This window comes from Schistocerca piceifrons, chromosome 1 (genome assembly GCF_021461385.2).
Source record: "Schistocerca piceifrons isolate TAMUIC-IGC-003096 chromosome 1, iqSchPice1.1, whole genome shotgun sequence".
NCBI classification, from domain to species: domain Eukaryota; kingdom Metazoa; phylum Arthropoda; class Insecta; order Orthoptera; family Acrididae; genus Schistocerca; species Schistocerca piceifrons.
Window position 1 is genome coordinate 20,759,342 of NC_060138.1, and position 23,183 is coordinate 20,782,524.

Below are 23,183 nucleotides of genomic sequence, written 5' to 3' on the forward strand. Positions count from 1 at the left end.
AACAGCATGGATTTGGAGACACAGCTGGCACTTTAATCGCATGATGTACTGCCTACAGGGGCTCTCAAATTGGATTTGTACTTATATAGATCCATATTTGTATAGTTCCAAAAAGGGTTTTGGTATCATTCCTCAGAAGTGGCTTCCTGGCATATTCCTTTCCTATGGACTATTGATTCCAAAAGTAAAGTGATGTAGACATTCTGCTATTTCTAATATATATGAAAGCAATTTAGCAGACAATCGGAACGTTTCTCTTAGCTTTTTGGAAAGTGATTCTGCTGTCTAGTAAACTCCTCAGAAGAGCAAAGCAAATTGCCAAATGATGATGAAAATTATCTTCAAGCTGCAGAAACAATAAAATGTGTGAGGTTCTCTGCATGAATACCAAAACAATTCCATTTACGTTTGCTTACAGAATAAATCTGTCACATGTAAAGGTTGTTGATTCAACAAAATATCTAAGACCTACGATCATGAACGACTTACATTGGAACCATCATATGAAAAATATCGTGGGGAAGGAAACCCAAAGACCAAATTTTATTGATGGAATGAATGTTGTAGAAGATGCAACAAATCAGTTAAACTGACTGCCTATGACAAACTTGTCAGTCATCTTCGTGTGTATTCCTACGTGTTACGGGATCCCTACGAAGTAGGACTGAAGGAAGACATCAAAAAAGTTCAATGAAGGGCAGCTCTTTTTCTAATATCATGAAATAGGGAACATTGTGTCATGGATACCGTAAATGAGTGAGGATGGAAATTATTGAAACAAAGGCATTTTACATTATGGTGAGGTGTTTTCACTAAATTCCAATCGCCAGTGTGCTCCGCTGAATGCCACAATATTTTATTGGTCCCAAACATACGTAGGAGACATGGCCATTGCAATAAGAGACGTCAGTGCTTGCATGGTAAAGTTTAGTTGTTCATTATTTCCAAACTCTTTTTGAGAGTGACAAATAATGGTGACAGTGGTTCACAGAACCCTCTGCCAAGAACCTAATTGTTAATTGCAGAGTATTCATGTGGATGAATGTTTTCAGAGCAAAGAATGCATTGTAGGTAAGGGGATATAAAAGAATGCGGTTTCGTAGGTTTTTAGAGGAATGATAGAGAACAGTAAAGAAAGCAGAAATTAAATGAGAATGCGTAGTTTCAATGGAAACTGCTGAATTTGTTTATAACATTTTGGGAGAATGGATAATGTGAGATAGGCGAGTGAGAGAGAGAGAGAGAGAGAGAGAGAGAGAGAGAGAGAGAGAGAGAGAGAGAGAGAGAATGAAAGATAAATGAACAATAAATAAATTATGATGAAATCTCTTCAAGCTTTCCCGGCAAGATCTTGTCATGTGGAATAATCGGGTCTACTGCCCGGCAGTAGACCCGATTATTCCACATGTTATGATGAAATCATGTGCATAATTATGCGTCTATTAATGGATGGAGGAGAAGAGAGAGATGTATTTGAAATAACACAAAATATTTTTAAAGCGTCCATCTAAACTGATTACTTCGTTAAGTATCTAGACAGGGTATAATTGAAATAAAAATAGAATATTTAGCAGACTGTAAATTCAAAAGAAATTCACTTCAATTAAAAAAGCAACTCGAAGGAAAACAAACTCAAATTGTATTTTATCTGTTGCCAAGTGATCTTCCACTGGCTCTCAATGTGGATAAATGAAGAAAAAGACCATATAACAAAACTTTGAAGGACTCTAATATTTTATCCAAAATCGCACGTTATTTTGCATATAATCTATAATCTATAAGCTGTTGGCTGTGACAGCCTGAAGAAGCAACTTCCTTCCAGGCTTCAAGAATGCTGTCCCAAGGAGTGTCAGCTATAGTCAGTCGGTTTGTGGCCAGTTCTCTGTTAATATTCTAATGACCTCAGCCCATATGTTTTTTGTAGGGTTCATGTCAGCAGCCTGTGGTGACCATTCTGTCACACTGATGCCAACCTTGGAGAACTGCTGCTGAACAAATGCAGACTTGTGAATGGGAGAACAGTCCTCGCAAGGCAAAGTCCTCTTCTCTGTACTGAATTCCCACTGATAGAAGCATCATGTTTGCCAACATGTGGGCACACTGCTCGCAGTTGATAGTTCACTCCATCCTGTGAAGAATTCCTGCTTCTCTCGCAGAAATCTATCCCGAGCAGGAAACAGATAGCCACCCATCTCTTCTTATCGTGGTTACATATTTGCGTCGACAGTTTGTCCCTTATGGCCTGTAAAAATGTTTGGACCACTGTTACTGGTGGAAAACACCTTGTCAGCGAATATGTTGTTTTCCCGTGACATACTCAGATGGAGCTCTACAAATGCGAGCCAGTATAAAACATTCTCTCTGCTGAACTCTCGTTTCACACTGGATCATCATGCGTGCAGTTCAGGGTCCCTCATCCATCAGCGATTCGTGTCACTGGAGCTGGGGAAATTGGTCTCCCACCACTACTGCTTCACATTCAGAATGGGATTTTCTCTGCTCTGAGACACTAGCTTCCTGTCCTCGTGTTGTGAGCTCTCTCTCTTTGCCTGAGCCAGGAGCTCTGTTGGTAGTGCCTCTTTCAAGGCAGTTCCTTCACCATCTCATTGCAGTGGTATGTGACGTGCCATACCTTCTGCTAGCTTCTCTGCTGTAACATTCACTATCTTCAGTAAGGGTGATGACTCTACATTGAGCTGATCTGTCCCCTCGGCGTCAGGCTGCAACTGGCCAGCCCGGCTGACCAGTAGCTCGCGAGCCGTGGATGGTACGAGCCCAGACCGCAAAGCTGCGCTCACTCCATGAAGGATCAAATGTTTCAGTCACCCTATCCAAATCTGTTATATAAGCTAGTGCAACTAGAGCTATTTTGGTCTGACATGAGCAGGTACATCTGCTTTTGACATTTCATTCAAATCTTTAATGAAAAATGAGTTAAAGAATACACCAATGATAAATGTAGCTACCACAAAATATTCTATCTAGCTAGCAATTGCATGATGCAGGAAATTATTCTTTCTTGTAAGTGCTCTGCATTAGACCTCACCTTAAGAAAATATGTATTCTACCAACACAACTAAGTGGGTTGTAAAAGCAAACAATTTGTTGTCAACCTTGCCAAATATTTGTGTGCACCTAGTATATCATTCACATTCTGAGAACTTATAAAGTGCACTCATTGTCTCTGAAACACTACTTGCTGCTTGATGGAAATTACATTCTGCTGAGGCACTTCATTTGCTTTGCAAACAATACATGACTACTCTATAATTCACTGTTAAGTGTTTCATGAAGGGTTCACAGAATTGCTTCATTTTCTTGACCATTCCACTCATGTACGAAGCTAGAGAATAGTAAACACCAAAATTTCTATTTTCTGATTTCTCCTATGGTATTACTGTTCTACCATTATCCTTTGCAAGGCAGTGGCAACAAAAATTATTTGCATTTGGAGAAGAGAGATGGTGATTGAATGTCTTGGAAATAATGTGCTACAGTGAAAAAGGGTTTGTTTTAATACCGTGTCCCCAACTCGTCCCCCAGCCCCCTCCCCCTAAAATCTCAGGGGAAAAAAGAAAAACATCTGCGACACTCTCTCCCCTAATTCACGATACTACAGAATTGTCTGCCTTCTTTCCATGTTTTCAATGTTCTCCATCAATCCCATCGGATAATGATCGCACAGTGCTCACAATATTCCAGAAAAGGTTGAATAACTCGTGTACTTGCAGATTCCTTAGTAGAATTCTTGGGTCTTCTAAGGGTTGTGGCAAAAACCCAACATTAGTTTCATCTTCACCTTAACGTGTGACGTTTTCCAGTTACTTTGTTTATTTTTGTAACCCCTGGGACTTATATATATATATATATATATATATATATATATATATATATATATATATATATATATATATATATATAACACTCAAATTTGTTTTACTTATCGCTTTCTCAAAGCTTCTTAGTAATAATGTGGGGAACCTCACACATTTTATTGTTTAGCATCAGTTGCCATGTTCTGCACTGTATTTCCAACATCATTTTGCAATTAGCTTTGCTCTTCTCAGTAGTTTACTAGACAGCTGCAGTACCTGCCACAAATCTAAGAAAAATGTTTTGATTGTCTGCTAAATTGTTTATATATATTATAAATAGCAGAAGGTCTACATCACTTTACATGTGGAATGACATTCATCACTTTCATTTCACTAGGTGATGTCCCATCAGCTACTTCGAATTGTGAGTTTTCAGACAGGAAATCACAAATCCAGTTGCATAACTGAGGCATAGTCCATAGGAAAGCAGTGTGACTGGAAGCTGCCTCTGATGAATGATATCAAAAGCCTTTTTGGAACTATATAAATACTGAATCAATGTGAGAGCCCCTGTATGCAGTACGTCATGCGAATAGTAGTAACTCAGTGGATTACATTGTATTTTGTTTTATATGTACTATGCTAGTCCGTGGACATTCCATTCTCCTTCTAGCATATTCCTCATGTGGTCATTGGAAAAGTAAATAAGCTGCTGCATCATTGATGCACAAGATTCACTTCTAAACTGTTAGCCCACTAAAGAAAGACATTGCCTGTAGAAACATAATCGTCCTGCGTCCGACTACAGTAGGCTCATTAAACATGGTGGGATGTGTCTGGTGATGCTGTGACAAGTTTTGTTGCATCCTGAAGCGACAATTTTGCAAGATTCACTCAGAGCGACATCTTCAGAAATTTTGTCATAAGACGTCTCGTTATGTTCAGCATCCAGTTGATTTAGAGGTAAGAAGCATAAAATACTGTGGAACTGCTACTGAAAATACACAAATATGTTAATGAAATCATATCAATGAATACTCTGTTAACTGTGTGTCATACAGCAACTACTCTCACAGCCACACTGTTGTTTTACATTTTAGTCTAGTACAAAAGACTTCACGTTTAATTAAGATAATTCATTGTATGGCATACTAAAGCTCCAAAGAAACTGCATGCTTATTCAAATATGGAGGTATCTAAACAGGCAGAATACAGCATTGTGGTCAGCAACACCTATATAAGACAACAAGTGGCTGGGGCAGTTATTAGATCGATTACTGCTGCTGTAATGGCAGGTTATCAAGATTTGAGTGAGTTTGGACACGGTGTTAGTCACCGCATGAGCAATGGGACACAGCATCTCTGAGGTAGCGATGACGTGGGGATTTCCCATATGACCATTCCACGAGTGTACTGTGAATATCGGAATCCAATAAAACATAAAATCTCTGACATTGCTGGAGCTGGAAAAAGATTGTGTAAGAATGGGACCGACGACGACTAAAGAGAAACATTCAGCATGACAGAAGTGCAATCGTTCCGCAAATTGCTCCAGATTTCAGTGCTGGGCCATCAGTAAGTGTCAGCATGCAAACCATTCAACGAAACATCATCAATATGCACTTTCAGAGCTGATGCCCCACTCATGTACCCTCGGGGACTGCATGACACACAGAGCGAGGTGGCGCAGTTGCTAGCGCACTGGACTCGCATTTGGGTGGACGATGGTTCAATTCCGTATCCGGCCATCCGTATTTAGATTTTCCGTGATTTCCCTAAATCGCTCCAGGCAAATGCCCGGATGGTTCCTTTGAAAGGGCATGGCCGACTTCCTGCCCCATCCTTCCCTAATCTGATGAGACCGATTACCTCGCTGTTTGGTCTCCTCCCACAAACAACCCAACCCAACTGCTTGACACAAAGCTTTATGTCTTGCCTGGGCCCATCGACACTGACATTGAACTGTCGATTAGTGGAAACATGTTGCCTCATTGGCTGTGTCTCGTTTCAAATTGTATCGAGCTGATGGATGTGTACGCGTATGGAAACCACCTCATCAATCCGTGGAAGCTGCATGTCAGCAGGGGACTGTTCATGTTGGTGGAGGCTCTGTAATGGTGAGAGTCGTGTGCAGTTGGAGTGATACGGGACCCCTGATACGTCAAGGTATGATGTTGGTAGGTGACACAGACAGAAGCATCCTGTCTGATCACCTACATCCATCCGTGTCCATTGTGCATTCCAACATACGTGGGCACTTCCGGCAGGGCAGTGTGAACACCCTACATGTCTAGAATTGCTACACAGTGGCTCCAGAGACATGAACATCGTGGGATGCCTTGCAGCGTGCTGTTCACAAGAGATCTCCACCCCGTTGTACCCTTACAGATTTATTGATACACCTGCAGGATTCATAGTGTCAGCTCCCTCCAGCACTACTTCAGGCATTAGTCGAGTACATTCCACATCGTGTTGCGGCATTCTGCATGTTCGCAGGGACCCTACACAATATTACACAGCTGTACTAGTTTCTTTGGCTCTTCAGTGTATTATGATGAGACATCACTTGTACTTGTGTAGTGCGTATCAGTATTGTTTCCTGTTAGTTTATTGAACAAAATGGACACAAATATCAGATAAATTGTCAACAATATACTTCAACGGCTGAAAGCAAGGGGAAACTACGGCCGTAATTTTTCCCGAGGGCATGCAGCTTTACTGTATGATCTCCGGGAGGGGACTACTCAAGAGGGTGTCGTTATCAGGAGAAAGAAAACTGGCGTTCTACGGATCGGAGCGTGGAATGTCAGATCACTTAATCGGGCAGGTAGGTTAGAAAATTTAAAAAGGGAAATGGATAGGTTAAAGTTATATATAGTGGGAATTAGTGAAGTTCGGTGGCAGGAGGAACAAGACTTCTGGTCGGGTGACTACAGGGTTATAAACACAAAATCAAATAGGGGTAATGCAGGAGTAGGTTTAATAATGAATAGGAAAATAGGAATGTGGTTAAGCTACTACAAACAGCATAGTGAACGCATTATTGTGGCCAAGGTAGATACGAACCCCACACCTACTACAGTAGTACAAGTTTATATGCCAACTAGCTCTGCAGATGACGAAGAAATTGAAGAAATGTATGATGAAATAAAAGAAATTATTCAGATAGTGAAGGATGACGAAAATTTAATAGTCATGGGTGACTGGAATTCGGTAGTAGGAAAAGGGAGAGAAGGAAACGTAGTAGGTGAATATGGATTGGGGCTAAGAAATGAAAGAGGAAGCCGCCTGGTAGAATTTTGCACAGAGCACAACTTAATCATAGCTAACACTTGGTTTAAGAATCATGAAAGAAGGTTGTATACATGGAAGAACCCTGGAGATACTAAAAGGTATCAGATAGATTATATAATGGTAAGACAGAGATTTAGGAACCAGGTTTTAAATTGTAAGACATTTCCAGGGGCAGATGTGGACTCTGACCACAATCTATTGGTTATGACCTGTAGATAATAACTGAAGAAACTGCAAAAAGGTGGGAACTTAAGGAGATGGGACCTGGATAAACTGAAAGAACCAGAGGTTGTACAGAGTTTCAGGGAGAGCATAAGGGAACAATTGACAGGAATGGGGGAAAGAAATACAATAGAAGAAGAATGGGTAGCTTTGAGGGATGAAGTAGTGAAAGCAGCAGAGGATCAAGTAGGTAAAAAGACGAGGGCTAGTAGGAATCCTTGGGTAACAGGAGAAATATTGAATTTAATTGATGAAAGGAGAAAATATAAAGATGCAGTAAATGAAGCAGGCAAAAAGGAATACAAACGTCTCAAAAATGAGATTGACAGGAAGTGCAAAATGGCTAAGCAGGGATGGCTAGAGGACAAATGTAAAGATGTAGAGGCTTATCTCACTAGGGGTAAGATAGATACTGCCTACAGGAAAATTAAAGAGACCTTAGGAAATAAGAGAACCACTTGTATGAACATCAAGAGCTCAGATGGAAACCCAGTTCTAAGCAAAGAAGGGAAAGCAGAAAGGTGGAAGGAGTATATGGAGGGTCTATACAAGGGCGATGTACTTGAGGACAATATTATGGAAATGGAAGAGGATGTAGATGAAAATGGAACGGGAGATACGATACTGGGTGAAGAGTTTGACAGAGCACTGAAAGACCTGAGTCGAAACAAGGCCCCGGGATTAGACAACATTCCATTAGAACTACTGTCGGCCTTGGGAGAGCCAGTCCTGACAAAACTCTACCATCTGGTGAGCAAGATGTATGAGATAGGCGTAATACCCTCAGACTTCAAGAAGAATATAATAATTCCAATCCCAAAGAAAGCAGGTGTTGACAGATGTGAAAATTAAACGAACAATCAGTTTAATAAGCCACAGCTGCAAAATACTAACACGAATTCTTTACAGACGAATGGAAAAACTGGTAGAAGCTGACCTCGGGGAAGATCAGTTTGGATTCCGTAGAAATACTGCAACACGTGAGGCAATACTGACCTTACGACTTATCTTAGAAGAAAAATTAAGGAAAGGCAAACCTACATTTCTAGCATTTGTAGACTTAGAGAAAGCTTTTGACAATGTTGACTGGAATACTCTCTTTCAAATTGTAAAGCTGGCAGGGGTAAAATACAGGGAGCGAACGGCTATTTACAATTTCTACAGAAACCAGATGGCAGTAATAAGAGTCAAGGGACATGAAAGGGAAGTGGTTGTTGGGAAGCGATTAAGACAGGGTTGTAGCCGCTCCCCGATGTTATTCAATCTGTATATTGAGCAAGCAGTATAGGAAACAAAAGAAAAATTCGGAGTAGGTATTAAATTCCATGGAGAAGAAATAAAAACTTTGTGGTTCGCCGATGACATTGTAATTCTGTCAGAGACAGCAAAGGACTTGGAAGAGCAGTTGAATGGAATGGATAGCGTCTTGAAAGGAGGATATAAGATGAACATCAACAAAAGCAAAACGAGGATAATGGAATGTAGTCGAATTAAGTTGGGTGATGCTGAGGGAATTAGATTAGGAAATGAGACACTTAAAGTAGTAAAGGAGTTTTGCTATTTGGGGAGCAAAATAACTGATGATGGTCGAAGTAGAGAGGATATAAAATGTAGACTGGCAATGGCAAGGAAAGCATTTCTGAAGAAGAGAATTTTGTTAACATCGAGTATAGATTTAAGTGTCAGGAAGTCGTTTCTGAAAGTATTTGTATGGAGTGTAGCCATGTATGGAAGTGAAACATGGACAATAAATAGTTTGGACAAGAAGAGAATAGAAGCTTTCGAAATGTGGTGCTACAGAAGAATGCTGAAGATTAGATGGGTAGATCACATAACTAATGAGGAAGTATTGAATAGGATTGGGGAGAAGAGAAGTTTGTGGCACAGCTTGACCAGAAGAAGGGATCGGTTGGTAGGACATGTTCTGAGGCATCAAGGGATCACCAATTTAGTATTAGAGGGCAGCGTGGAGGGTAAAAATCGTAGAGGGAGAGCAAGAGATGAATACACTAAGCAGATTCAGAGGGATGTAGGTTGCAGTAGGTACTGGGAGATGAAGAAGCTTGCACAGGATAGAGTAGCATGGAGAGCTGCATCAAACCAGTCTCAGGACTGAAGACCACAACAACAACAACAACAACAACAACAACAACAACATACTTCACTTTGTTATTGAAAACCTGCTGATGATGCATAGGTAGTTGTTCGAACCCATGCAAACAGCAAACTGCTGATTTTGAGTTAAGCCACATTTAAAGTGTAATTACCAAAACAAAACAAAGAAAAGAAAACAAAAACTAACTCCCTTGGTAGTTGTTTGATAAGGGGTGGGAAAGGTAAACACATGCGGGTGCCCGATTAGAAGACTTGCTGTACGTATGTTTGCCAATCGAGTTCCTCGGTGTTGACTTCCAGCTCGCATTTGTTTAGCTGTGACTGCAGGGCTTTGTATTTTTTGGCAAAATGTAAACTGTGAAGGACACATCCCTGTGAAGCATTCGTGGCTTACTTACTACTTTCTTCTTATTAAGTTAGCATACGATACTTCAGTTCGCCATCAGGCTGCACTGATTTAGGTTTATGGTAACTTCTTAAATCTACTCGTATTATGTCAAATGTCAGGTCAATCCTTTGAAGGGGCACAGATAACTTCATCTACATCTGCATCTCTGTCTACATCTACATGGATACTCTGCAAATCATGTTTAGTGCCTGGCAGAGGGTTCATCGAACCACCTTCACAATTCTCTATTATTCCAATCTCGTATAGCAAACACCTATATCTTTCTGTATGAGCTCTGGTTTCCCTTATTTTATCATGGTGATCATTTCCTCCTATGTAGGTCGGTGTCAACAAAATATTCTCACATTCGGAGGAGAAAGTTGGTGATTGGAATTTCATGAGAAGATAGCTCTGAAATGAAAAATACCTTTGTTTTAATGATGTGCACCCCAAATCCTGTATCATTTGAGTGACACTTTCTCCCATATTTTGCGATAATACAAAACATGCTGCCCTTCTTGGAACTTTTTCGATGTACTGCATTAGTCGTATCTTGTAAGGATTCACCACTGCACAGCAGTGTTCTAAAAGAGGACGGACAAGCGTAGTATAGGTAGTCTCCTTAGTAGATCTGAAATGCCTGGGCTAGCAGAGCAGAGCATATTAGGTTGTGGAAAGGGGCCAAAATGAGTTCCTGTCAGTTGCACTCAACATACAAACTTTATTTATCAACACACATCATTACAACAAGGATGCAAAACACTCAAAACTTTAATTGACTTCCTTTGATTAACTTTAGATCGGCTGAAGGTCACATTCAAAATCCAAGATGTAAGGCTTAAGCAGAATTGAAATACAAGGTTCTTCTGGAGGTTTCACCCAAGAATATTTCCTAAATCTTAAATCTAATTGGTTGAAGGCATTTGCAATTTAATTTTAATGGAACTATACTGGAGGTCGCATATTAATTAATAAGAGGAGTTTCAATCAAAAGGCAGAAGGCCTTATCTTAAAACATTTCATGCAAATTGGGCAGAAGGCCCCGTTCAAAAGCATAACAAACTTATGCTTTAAGGGCAAGAGAAGAAGATTAATTTAAGAGATATTAAAACTCTGATAAAGGTCACTCACCAACAAATAATTTAACGGCTTGGGCCTTAGAAGTAGAGTTTCAATTTTAAAGGGCAGGAGGCAGTATCTTAAAACATTTCATATAAAATAAAGAATAGCAATCTCATGCCTTAAGGGCAAGACAAGGACATTAATTTAAGAGTTATTAATACTCGGCTGAAGGCCACATATCAACAAAATATGTTTAACGGCTTAAGGCCTAGAAAGAGTTTCAGTGTAAAAGGCAGAAGGCCTTGCAGTAAAATTCAGCTGAAGGCCCAATATAACAATCTCATGGGATAAGGGCAAGACAAAAACATTAATTTAAGAGATATTGATACGCAGCTGAAAGCCACACGTCCACGAAATAACTAAAATCCAAACAGGGAAATTACTATATCACACACAAGGAATGCCGCTCAAAAGTTTCCAAGAGTTGGCCTGGGATTGTAACACTAACTCCCATTTAGGTGAGACAGGCAGTCTGTCCAACGACTTCTGAATCTGAAGGGAGCCCAACAGACAGGCAGCCAGCCAACCAATCAACCAAATCAGCTCTGCTCCACACATCCAGCAAAACGACCACAAGATTTCAATACACGACACACACAATATTGGCACCCATAACGACCAACACCACCTCAGCTGTCGGACTACACACCACGCTGGACAGCAACAACATGACGAGGAAAATACACTGCCCAAAATGACGTCAACGACCAGCCAAGGAAGACTAGAGTAGGTAGGTAACCGGAACGTCAACAGCCACAAGGCAGAAGATAACTCCGGTTAACTTCCATAACAGGGAATAAATTAAGTTAAATTTCACAGGAAGATGGCTGGAATGTTAGCTGACTTAAATACACACATGTTGTTGCACATGAGAATTTCCCAAAAAGCCACAACCAGTATCAAATGAAGAAATGTAAACAGTTGAGGCTCTATAGTAAGTTAAGTGAGGACTAAACTTTCATGTCCAAGATCAGTGGGCGACAAACTTCATAGCACTTCAGCACCTCACACTCCAACTGCACGTGCACGCCGCCAGCAGCTCCAGCCCGACTCCGTGCAAAGGTGGCTTGCTTGCTGCCCCACACCAACTGACCTTCTTGACTACTGGTCCTTCTGCGACTGTTGCTCCGTCGCGACTGCACTGCTGGTGCATCTCCCACTCACTCACTCACTACACGACTCACAATGACCCGGAAATACTATTGGTCATCAGTCCCTCTGCAGATGGTACGACAGTGCGCTTATCGATACGTGCTGCTGCTACCACTCACGGGCAAGTACGGCAGGAAGTTAGTGACGCCAGTAAATGGAAGAACAAAATGAGTTGGCACTACTGTAATAGAAGATGAAATGTAATTAATGGGATGAATATGAGCCGTGCATGGCTAAAGATCTGTTAAATTTTCGAAGTGTCCTGCCAATAAAATGCAGTCTTTGGTTAGCCTTCCCCATCCTTCCTAAATCGAGATTTTGTTTTGCGTGTAATCTCATTTTTGACAAGATGTCGTACCGTAATCCTCCTTCCTTTCTTTTAATCTCAGAATGAATACTGAAGGCAAGTATCGAATGAAGATTAAGTGGTCGTCACACTTCCCAATTTGTGGATACACTGTCGTTGACCATAATAGCAAATCGCAGAAACATCTTTCATCATCGCCTGTTTTTCTTTCTGAATGTGGTGATTAATTTATCTCAAGATGACCATACTTGAAGTGGTACAGTGTGATTATCTCGATTGCAACATAAACAGAACATAATGTCACGAATGTTAAGACGTTACTCCATTTTAGACTCTGTTCTCTACTGCATAAACAACACTCTTCATAACTCTTCAAAAATGGGCTGTCATGGCATGAGCTTGAACAAATTGGAACAAAATAAGACCATAGTTCAGTATACTTATAGCAACCTGCCGTATAAAATCGCCACAGAACATGACGCTGAAATAGTATTACCATGGCAGATATTCACGACTCCTTTCACAAACGTGTTTCTCCAAGATTTTTCTATTACTGGCTGGTTAGAAGATGAATGAAACTTGTCTCTGACCTTCTGTCAGAGTCACGCTTTCAGCAGACAGACAGACAGACAGACAGAGTACAGCTTAAAAGGAAATGGACAGTTTTGAGATCACAGCTTTGCTTTCGCACTGCACGACATTGACTAATAGACCACGAACAAGTTATTCACAACTGCAGCTCAAGTGGAAGTTGACAATTTTCGTACTGTGCACTGCATACCCCAATATGACAATAACATAATACGAACACACATGAAATTCTGTGGTTGGTTGGTTGGATGGACTGAGGCTAGCTTGTAATGGCTAGGGTGTGGGTTCCACTCCTGCTGGGGGTACCAGTTTCTAACAGCCACAAACATACCCTCTTCTCCTACAGTAATGCCATGTAAAGAACGCAGAACTGTGCCGTGGTTCTAAATCAACATTAAACATGTCCATTCACTACTGACTCGAACAGAGTTGAGTAAGGCTTTGCTGTCAGAGATGAAAGTCTGTGCTTGCAGAAACTCTTATCTCCAGTAAGCTTTCTTACACTAGTAACGTTAGTTTAGTTCACAAACCAGTTGTCATGTAGGGTCATAGGATATTCATTTATTATTTTAAGTGATCTTTAGATTTTGAAAATATTAGCACCGGACTGGATCTCAGATTCCAATTTTTTGCTGGATTGGAACCCTTTGAGATGATTCTGTTCCATCATTTCGTTGTTCGCTCACAGTGCCAATCTCCTCTAGGTCTCTATGAACGGTGGGATCCTAATTACTAGTGAAATAAAATTCGATAGTTGACACCTCTTCATGTGGGGTCAACGATGACGATTTGTGCGGGAATGGAGTCCCAGGCAGCACAGAACTATTCATTATGTTACCTCCGCCTGAACACAGGCACATCTTGCCGCTGGTGGAGAAACAACAAATATTTCATGTCTATTCATAACTATAAGATGATACTGAAAGGTGCTGGGATCCGTTATCACACTATTGGTGAACATATTTAATATCTGACATCTGATTGTGCTTAGTTAACAATTCATATAGACACTGGATTCTACTCCCCGTCCATCACCACAACTTTACTTCATGATATTTCACACTTGTACATTGAACTTTATTACATTCCTTTTGTGGTTACTTCTCGGGGGCAATATAAGTGCTTGTACATTGAACTTTATTACATTCCTTTTGTGGTTACTTCTTGGGGGCAATATAAGCGGTCTACTCATTGGAAATCAGGGTTGGCCCACTTTTTGTGCTGTTGATTGCTAAATATCGTCAGCCATGCTCCTGATACTCATTTGCAGAGTTCGGATGTATTTTATGCAATATTCTTGCTGCATGTTTCTTTGTGAACACAGGCTTTTGATTCATGACTCCATGTGTCTGTTGCTGCATTTACAAATGTTGTTGTTTTTACATTGTGTTTTTTGATGTATACATGGATGTCTTAATGTTAGTAAAAAAAAAACTGTACTAGATACTGATCTTTGACTGAAACTGATCACACAATAGAGAATAAATTGAGCAGCAGCTTATGATGTTACACAGTGTTATTTCTACAGTCATTTGGCTTTACCGGCATTGTCCCAGATGATGTCATAGGGCAATATTGTGTGAAAGAATGTGAAGTGTGCTAGCAGCCCTGTCAGTATGTCAACTGAGTAAGTAATTTCTCCAACACCCAAACCTCCAGATGTCAGACACTTAGATTGATACCATATGTTGTATATCGATAGTGTCAGCCAAAATGCCAGTGTAGTTTGTGCTGTGTGTTGCCATCCAGGAGAATGTGCGTAAACAATGAGTAATAAGTACCAAATGACCTATAGCGCACAGGTAAAGCACAATTGTGAGCATCTGCTGTGTCAAGTTCCTGTGGGGAAGTCAGTAGAACATTAGTTTCATATGAAGGGTTCTGGGTTCAGTCCCTCGTCTCGACAGTTTTTGTACTGTAGTACGTGTGAAACTATTGTATGTCACAACATGTTCCTGACATGTGAAATGACTTTTCAGAGTTTATAGGAGTGTTCTATCGGCAGTCCATTTTCACTTTGTGTAGTAGTAGTAGTAGTAGTAGACTGCTAGGTGGCAGCACCGCCATACATCTATAAACTCCAGACAGTGCTTTTACATGTCAGGTACATATTGTCCCTTATAACAGTTTCACACTACTACAATTCAAAAACTGGCATGACCAGTGCTCGAACCTGGTATCCTTGGTACAATGAACTAACAGTCTATCGACTTCACCGATGGAGCTCCACATGATAGGTGCTTACAAATACGTTTTACCTGTGCGGTGTAGGTCATGTGGTACTTATTACTTACTGTTTACGCATGGTCTCCTAGACGACAGGATGTAGCACCAACTATATTGATGTTTTGGTTGATATTCTACCATTTGGTACTGATCCTAATGTCTGACATCTGAAGGTTTGGGTGTAAGTGAAAAGCACACAACTGATTAACTTCTCTGCATCCTTGTGACACCTCAATTTGTTATACATATTGCTACATAAGAATGTCACATACAAAATTTTATTTAATGTTTGCTTATTAAGTGCTATTTCTAGTACCTGTAACAAATCTTACACTGAAATCACACAGTAAGAGCCATTTTTTCTAAGATTAACAATTAAGCTGTTTCCTATGAAGCAATTGTAACCCTGTTCAGTTATTCTCCTGTCTTGCCATCCAGAATGTGTGTTTTAGGCTCCATCAGTATGGTATCATTTATGATGTGATGTTTCCTGTTGTTAAGTTATTTCTACCAGAACTGAACTTGTGAGATTGTATATTGTCTTCTCTGTTAAGTAACACAGGGAGAAGCGAGCTTTATTTATAATTTGAGGTTTCTCACTTGTCTTCAGTTTTGTGATGGGTATTACCACCATGTGTTTCGATCTTTTAGGAAGTGCGCCTCCAGTGTGAAGTGTGGCAAGATGGAATAGTTTCAGTTGCCGTAATAGCACTCCTAATGTAAATAGCATTTTTTCCTCTTTCTTATTGGAATTACATGAAATGCCAGATTTACCTTGCAGGATCACTCTTTAAACAATAAGGCTTAAAAAATACATTTGATTGGTGGCCATAATATAAACATTCTGTATGAAAATATTGTAATGTATTCAGTATTTAAGAGTTAATAAAATAATGTTCACTCAAGAATTTATTGCTGCTAATAACTGTTTGTTATAGGATTGATATACCTCATTATAAAGCCGTATTTTTCTTCTTTGTAAACACTTTCACATCTTCCTAAATTTTGTAGTTTAGTAAATTTTGTTATAAGAAACACAGGCTGTTCACATCATAGAATTTAAACCTTTTGAAAATCTGGCATTTCCGTTTTGTATCTCTAACTTTTCTCTATACTATTACTCACCTATAATGCCCTGCTGCTCACAGTCTGGGTCCTGCTTCCAGAGACTCTGGTCGTGTGTGTGAGTTGTGCTTGCGTGAGTGTGTGTGTATGTGTATGTTTGCCTACTTTTAGCAAAGGTCTTTTTGTCCAAAAGCTAACTTTCTGACAGTCTTTCTGTTGTGCCTTTCTGTAACTCACATTGAACACCTATGAAAAGGTATGAAAAAAAATTTTAGTGTCAAAAATTCATCGTATATGTTTGTTATAAAATCATTGAAAACATTATCAGCGATCTTTAAAATTAAAATTTGAAGATTAAAAACTGTCTTCAAAGTATATGTTTATTAGTTTCAGAAATATAGACGTGCCAAATCTGATGATTCTTTTTGATACACCCTGCACTGTTACTGGAAAAACATGCTATTTATGTCTTCACTTATAGAGTAATCTTGGTGAGCTTTTTTAGAAAATGTGGGAGAAATAAATGCATTCAAATCCCTACTCATAAAATGAGAACCCAGTTGTAAAGCCATTTGAAGAATGTACTAATAAAATGGAATTAAAATAGCTCGACTGCCGAATATACATAACTATTGCTTGCAATTCCTGTCTGTTATATTATTATTTAAACTGCAAGTGGTCTGTACTTTAACAGTGTGTAAAAACTTCCCTACACAAGTTTTTAAATGGGCGCTCTGTGTGTGTGTGTGTGTGTGTGTGTGTGTGTGTGTGTGTGTGTCAGTTCGCCGGCCGAAGTGGCCGTGCGGTTAAAGGCGCTGCAGTCTGGAACCGCAAGACCGCTACGGTCGCAGGTTCGAATCCTGCCTCGGGCATGGATGTTTGTGATGTCCATAGGTTAGTTAGGCTTAACTAGTTCTAAGTTCTAGGGGACTAATGGCCTCAGCAGTTGAGTCCCATAGTGCTCAGAGCCATTTTTGTGTGTCAGTCAGTCAGTCAGTCAAGGTCGCTATTACAGTCAGTCAGCATTGAGCTCCCAGCTTCTGTATCTGCACTCATTATATACTTTTGCTTTGGTGCTAAACCCTGGGATAGCCGGTTCAATTCCTGAGGATGGAAGACTTTTTGTCACTGGTACATGGCCATTAAATGCAGGAGATATTACTGATCCTCAGACTTTGTGCCACCATCCTTCAAACCCTACCACACTCCCGTGAAGTGAAGGAATGTGACACTGTTAATCTTGCAAACTTTGCAGGTGGTCAGTACTGTGTGAGATGAGTAGGCTACGTGCGAGAACTGGTTTCACCTTCTCCCTTCTTTCATCATAGGACTGTCAGGTCACCAGTACTCGTGAATTATACTGAAAGACAGCTCACACAGTTTGGGAAGGAAAGGTGCCATTTTGTGCAGAGAAAGAAAAGCCTTTCCAATTAGAGTGGATGAACCTACCCGTCGTGGTGTCCCATCTGATCTTGCGGTACTGTTTTACTTTACTTATCATTAAGCTCCAGTCAGGTTCAGTTTTGGTCCATTATTTATGTGAGATAGAGTGAAGAAGTGTGAAAATAAATGAAAGTTTACTCCAATTTCAAATATATGTATATATATTTAAATATTGGATGTATGTCATGTTTATTCAAAATTCTTCCAGCTAATTTTACTGTCAAATTAACACAAGAAACTTTGTACAGCCCATAATGGCTGATTACTTGGTAGCTCCTAATAAAGAAGTCTCTTAAAAGAGAATTTAATGACTGAACGAAAGAGATGGCTGTAATACAATTCTTGATACTTTTAAAGATTAAAGACATGTGTTTGTAAGGTAATGAGGACATTAATGAAGCTTTGTTGTAGCATAAAACAGGCAGACATTACAGGTGCTTACAAATAATTTCTTGAGGTAATGAAAAACTGTTTACCCTTTGTGGTTTGCTTTGCTCAAATTTGTCAGTTTTTCTGCTCTTTTGCAGGTGATATCTCCACAAATTCGAGAGCCAGATAGAATAAGACGTGCCCTTTCATTTATGCCCTCGACTAAGGAAAGACCTACTCACATACAAGTTAGAGGGGCTAAGAGCTTCCGTTCTAAAGGCCAACAGAATGCAGAATCCTGACCAGGCTTGGATTGGCAGTAATATGTATACTTTTGTCAGCGGGTCACAAAGTTAAACCTAACGAGTAGAATATATTAGAGGATAAGAATGAGTATAATCTATGCCTCATACCTCCCACTCTTCAGCCATAGTCCTGTCCCCCCTCACACTACCTCTTCCCTCCTACCTCGCACCTCCCCTCTCCCCTCCTCCCCCTAACCCCCACCTTCTCCAGACAGAAAATTGGAAAGACAGCTTGCTGGAGTCGTATTTCAGTGCGTGTTATGCTTCATTTGTGTTACGCAAGATTTTAGGTGTGAAATTTTGGAGTTATTGTAATGATTGCATATAGAATGTGCAAATTTATTAACTCATTGTCATGAAACTTGCCACCTCATATTTCACAAAAGTAGTATCGTAAAACTCTCAGGTCAATCTGTGACTTTTGTTGGCGAAGAATGGGATTGAGGGGTACATCTTGTTACGGAGGTTTTTTTGAAAGAACAAGCTTCTTTCGGCATTGGGATCTTCTTCTTATTAGCTTCTCTTCAGTAGTAAGAGCAATGTGTATGATATTGAATATGCCAAGTTCTTTGTACTGGCACGTGGAGTGGATTCAAATGTTGAATGAGAAGAAAATTGAGATGTCAGAAACAAATAGTTTGATGGACCAGTTATCTCTTAGGTGCATTTATAATGCTGCCCATTTAGGGCGAACCTAATATGATGATTTGTGTAATTGTGAACGTATTACATTGTTTGTAAACGAAACAAATATGAGAATTACTGACAATGTGGGATGAATGAAACAGGTGATTAAAATGAACATGATAAATAATTGTAGAAGACAGTTTGAATCTCAGTCTTAGGAAAAGCTTAATAACTGTGGGAGCTGTTACAAGCAAAATTTTAACAAAAAATGGTCTGTTGATATTTTTAGTTATATACAGTATGTGATGAATGAATATCTTAATTGCAATGAATTCTTGTTTCGTCATCACTGTGCTGCTCCAGACGTGAAGAATTTTCACATTTAGTGAAAACTCCGTAACTTTATATATTATATCATTAAATAGAAAAAGATAATGGTCGCATAGTACAAGATATTTTATATATCGGCACCACTGTTATGTAGTATGTTGGCAGTAGTTAATGTTGATAGCACTAAAATGAGGCCGGCCGGAGTTGCCAAGCGGTTCTAGGCGCTACAGTCTGGAACCGCGCGACCACTACAGTCGCAGGTTCGAATCCTGCCTCGGGCATGGATGTGTGTGATGTCCGTAGGTTAGTTAGGTTTAAGTAGTTCTAAGTTCTAGGGGACTGATGACCTCAGAAGTTAAGTCCCATAGTGCTCAGAGCCATTTTTTGAACTAAAATGAGAAATTTGTGTGCATAAATCTGAAAATGGATTTTTAAAAGTATCTATTGCCTCATAACTTACATTCAAAATTATCGATAATTACAATGATATTCTTATTTTGTTGTGTGAATTTGTTTATGGAAATCTAGAAAATTTTTTACTGTATGCCTTTGTGGTGCATGTTATAAATTAGCAACATATGCTTGATTACAGTAAGTTTACTTTTTCCTTATTCGTCCAGAATCTGAAATTACAGTTACTCAATTCTCTGAATGAGAAGGTTCTTGACAATGCCTTGTGCTTACTTAAATATGCTGGAGGCCCTCAGTTGGCATGGTCCAATGACTACTGATGCTACTTCAACTTTGGGAGCTGCGTGCAGTAATGAATAGCCATTTTCAAAATAATTAATCCATGACAAACTGGATATTTAACTTCTCACAGAAGCTATTTGTCATACTGATATTTCTATTGTATTTCTATTTGATGAACCAGGAAAGGGGGTTGTCATCTCAGTAAGAATTGGTTTTTGTAATCTGAAGATTCCTAGTAATGGGTGCAATATTTCCCTAAGTAATAGGTGTGCTTTCAATGGAATATTTTTCCCTTGTCTTCAGTTGCTGATGTGAAGTTTATATTGAATTTAATGTCCCATGATTTGAATTTGACATCAGCTACCTCACTGATAATAATCATCAGGGAGTTGAATATCATATGCCTTGCGAGATTTGTTCATTTCATTTCTAATAATGTTCCAAATTGCCTCTGCTATGTTCTTGGAATTCTCTATTTTTTGTACATAGTTCATGGTAATTTTACTGACACAGTGAATAATTTTGGTGTAATGTTTATAGTACACCTTTATGTCTTGGTTAGAATTTGTGTTCTGTACTAAATAAAGTTCTCTCTTCATACCACTTGATAATTTGATTCCAGATGTTCTCTCAGGGTTCAATGTGTTTGCCCATGACCAGAACTGGATTACACTGTTGTTAAAATATTTTTAGGAAGCCATTAAATTTCTTGTGTGCTGCAGGTTCTCGGTAAATATCTTCCCATAGTTTGTCTAGTTAATACTCTCTGAGTAAGGATGACTGAGTCAGTATTTATGATTCTATGAAACTTTTATGTAGTCCCCTTGTAGATTAATGCACTTGGTCCAATGTTGTTCAAGTGCCTTGATCCCATGTCGAAAATGAGTTTCCTCCAGGCCTGCAAAATAGTTGTCAACTCCGGCTATCAATTCTTCGTTTGAAATGAATCTTCGTCCACCAAGCAAAATTTTCAGTTTTGGGAAGAGATGGAAGTCTGATGCAGCCATATCAGGTGAATAAGGCAGGTGTGGCACCAATTCATACCTTAGTTCATATAATTTTGGCACATCCATTCTCACGCATTTTTGATCCAGCGTCAAGAGTCACGGTGCCTATCTTGCAGATAAATTTTTTAATTTCAGGGCACCTATCTTGCAGATATTTTTTTTTATTTCTAATTCTTCAGTTAAAATGTGATATACCCTTTCAGATGACATCTGGCAACTGTAAGCAATTTCACGCACTTTCAGTCGGCATGTCCTCCATGATCTTTTGTGCACTTTTGGAATGATTTCTGGAGTAGTGACACATCTTGGCCGACCACTGTGCAGATCATCATCTAAGCTCTCCCTACCAAATTTAAATTCATTTGTCCTCTTGGCAACAGTTGAATACAAAGCAGCAGAGTCCTCCAGTGTGTTCTGGAAATCGGCTTGAATGTCCTTTGCTTTCATACCTTTCTTTATGAAGTACTTAATCACTGCCTGAATCTCAATTTTTTTCCATCTTCACAAATCACTACACGGGAACAACAACAGAGACCCATCACCACTGCAGCTCTCTTCCAAGAGCACTGACATGGCACGTGTTTACAGGCAACAGTCCAATGAATATCACACGAACAACTCATTGCACTAGCACAGACCTCTCGTGGTGATTCCAAGAACTTTTCAAACTACCCTCTTAACTATATTATGAAAAGGAAAGTTGCTACTCACCATATAGCGGAGATGCTGAGTTGCAGACAGGCACAACAAAAAGACTGTCACAAATTAGCATTCGGCCAGTATGGCCTTCATCAAAACAAGACACACACACACACACACACACACACACACACACACACACACACGCGCGCGTTCACGCAACTCACAAACACATGACTGCAATCTTTGGCAGGTGAAGCTACACTGCCCAGGATGTGGGGAGGGGGTGTGTATTTTTGATGAAGGCCATTCTGGCCAAAAGCTAATTTGTGACAGTCTTTTTGTTGTGCCTGTCTGCGACTCAGCATCTCCACTACATGGTGAGTAGCAACTTTCGTTTTCATAATATTGTATGCTTTTACCTTCTTAGCTAAAACTGATTGGTGATGGCTGGATTAATCCTGACATTTAGCCATCACTGTCAACCAATTGTTTATTATGGGCCTCACATTTGTTTCTTGAAATACAATAGGATTTTGAAATTAATTATTAATTGCTGTTGGGCTGTGTCCTTTCCTTGTTGAGAATGTTACTGTGGGAAAAACCCAAAGTTGGTCATCAGTAACTCTAATTGCTCTTTATTAGAACTATTTTGAGATCACTATTGTAATTACCAGATACAGCAACTTCCTAATTATTTCTGTAGCATTTTAATAGTGGACACACTCGAATTGCCTGGTGGTGTTTAATCATTTTTCTCCATAGGACATATAATCTTGTCAGATTTGTTGTTTTTGTTGTCGGCAGTGGCCAAGTCTGAAGACTGTTTTGGTGCTGCTCTCCATCCTGCTTTATCCTGTGCCTCTTTATCTCTGTACAATCACTGCAACCTACATATATTTGAACCTTCTTGCTGTATTCATCTCTTGGTCTCCCTCCACAGTTTACCCACCCACACTTCCTTCCATTACCAAATTGACGATTCCTTGCCGCTTCAAGATGTGTCCTATTAACTGATGCTTTCTCTTAGTCACATTGTGCCATAAATTTCTTTTTTTACCCAGTTCAATTCAGTTCCTCTTCATTAGTTATCAGACTATCCATCTGATCTTTGGCATATTTCTGTAGCACCACATTTCAAAAGCTTCTTTTCTCTTCTTGTGTGAACTCCTGCCACATAAATTTGTATTAAATGTTAACAAATTCCCCTTTTTTACAAAAATGTTTTTTGTTCGATAGCTAACCTGCATTTTATCATTTTTCACTTTGGCCATAATCAGTTATTTTACTGTACAAATAGCAAAACTTGTTTACTGCCATTAGTTTCTCATTTCCTAATCTAGCTCCCTCAGCATCAGTTGATTTAATTTGACTAAATTTCATTTTGTTGGCACTCATCCTACAATCTCTTATCGAGACTATATCTGCTTCATTCGACAGCTCTTCAAAATACTTTGGCATCACTGATGAATT

At 39.5% G+C, this 23,183-nt stretch overlaps 1 protein-coding gene across 1 annotated transcript in view; it reads left to right on the plus strand.

Annotated features, from left to right (window-relative positions):
* LOC124797682 (differentially expressed in FDCP 6 homolog) overlaps positions 1-18,869 on the plus strand; it is a 134,949-nt gene extending 116,080 nt beyond the window's left edge. Inside the window, exon 10 of the mRNA XM_047260804.1 lies at positions 18,268-18,869. Within this exon, the coding sequence (XP_047116760.1) occupies positions 18,268-18,411 (144 nt within the window). The 3' untranslated portion in view covers positions 18,412-18,869. The remainder of the gene's footprint in view (positions 1-18,267) is intronic.
* Positions 18,870-23,183: the final 4,314 nt, after the last annotated feature.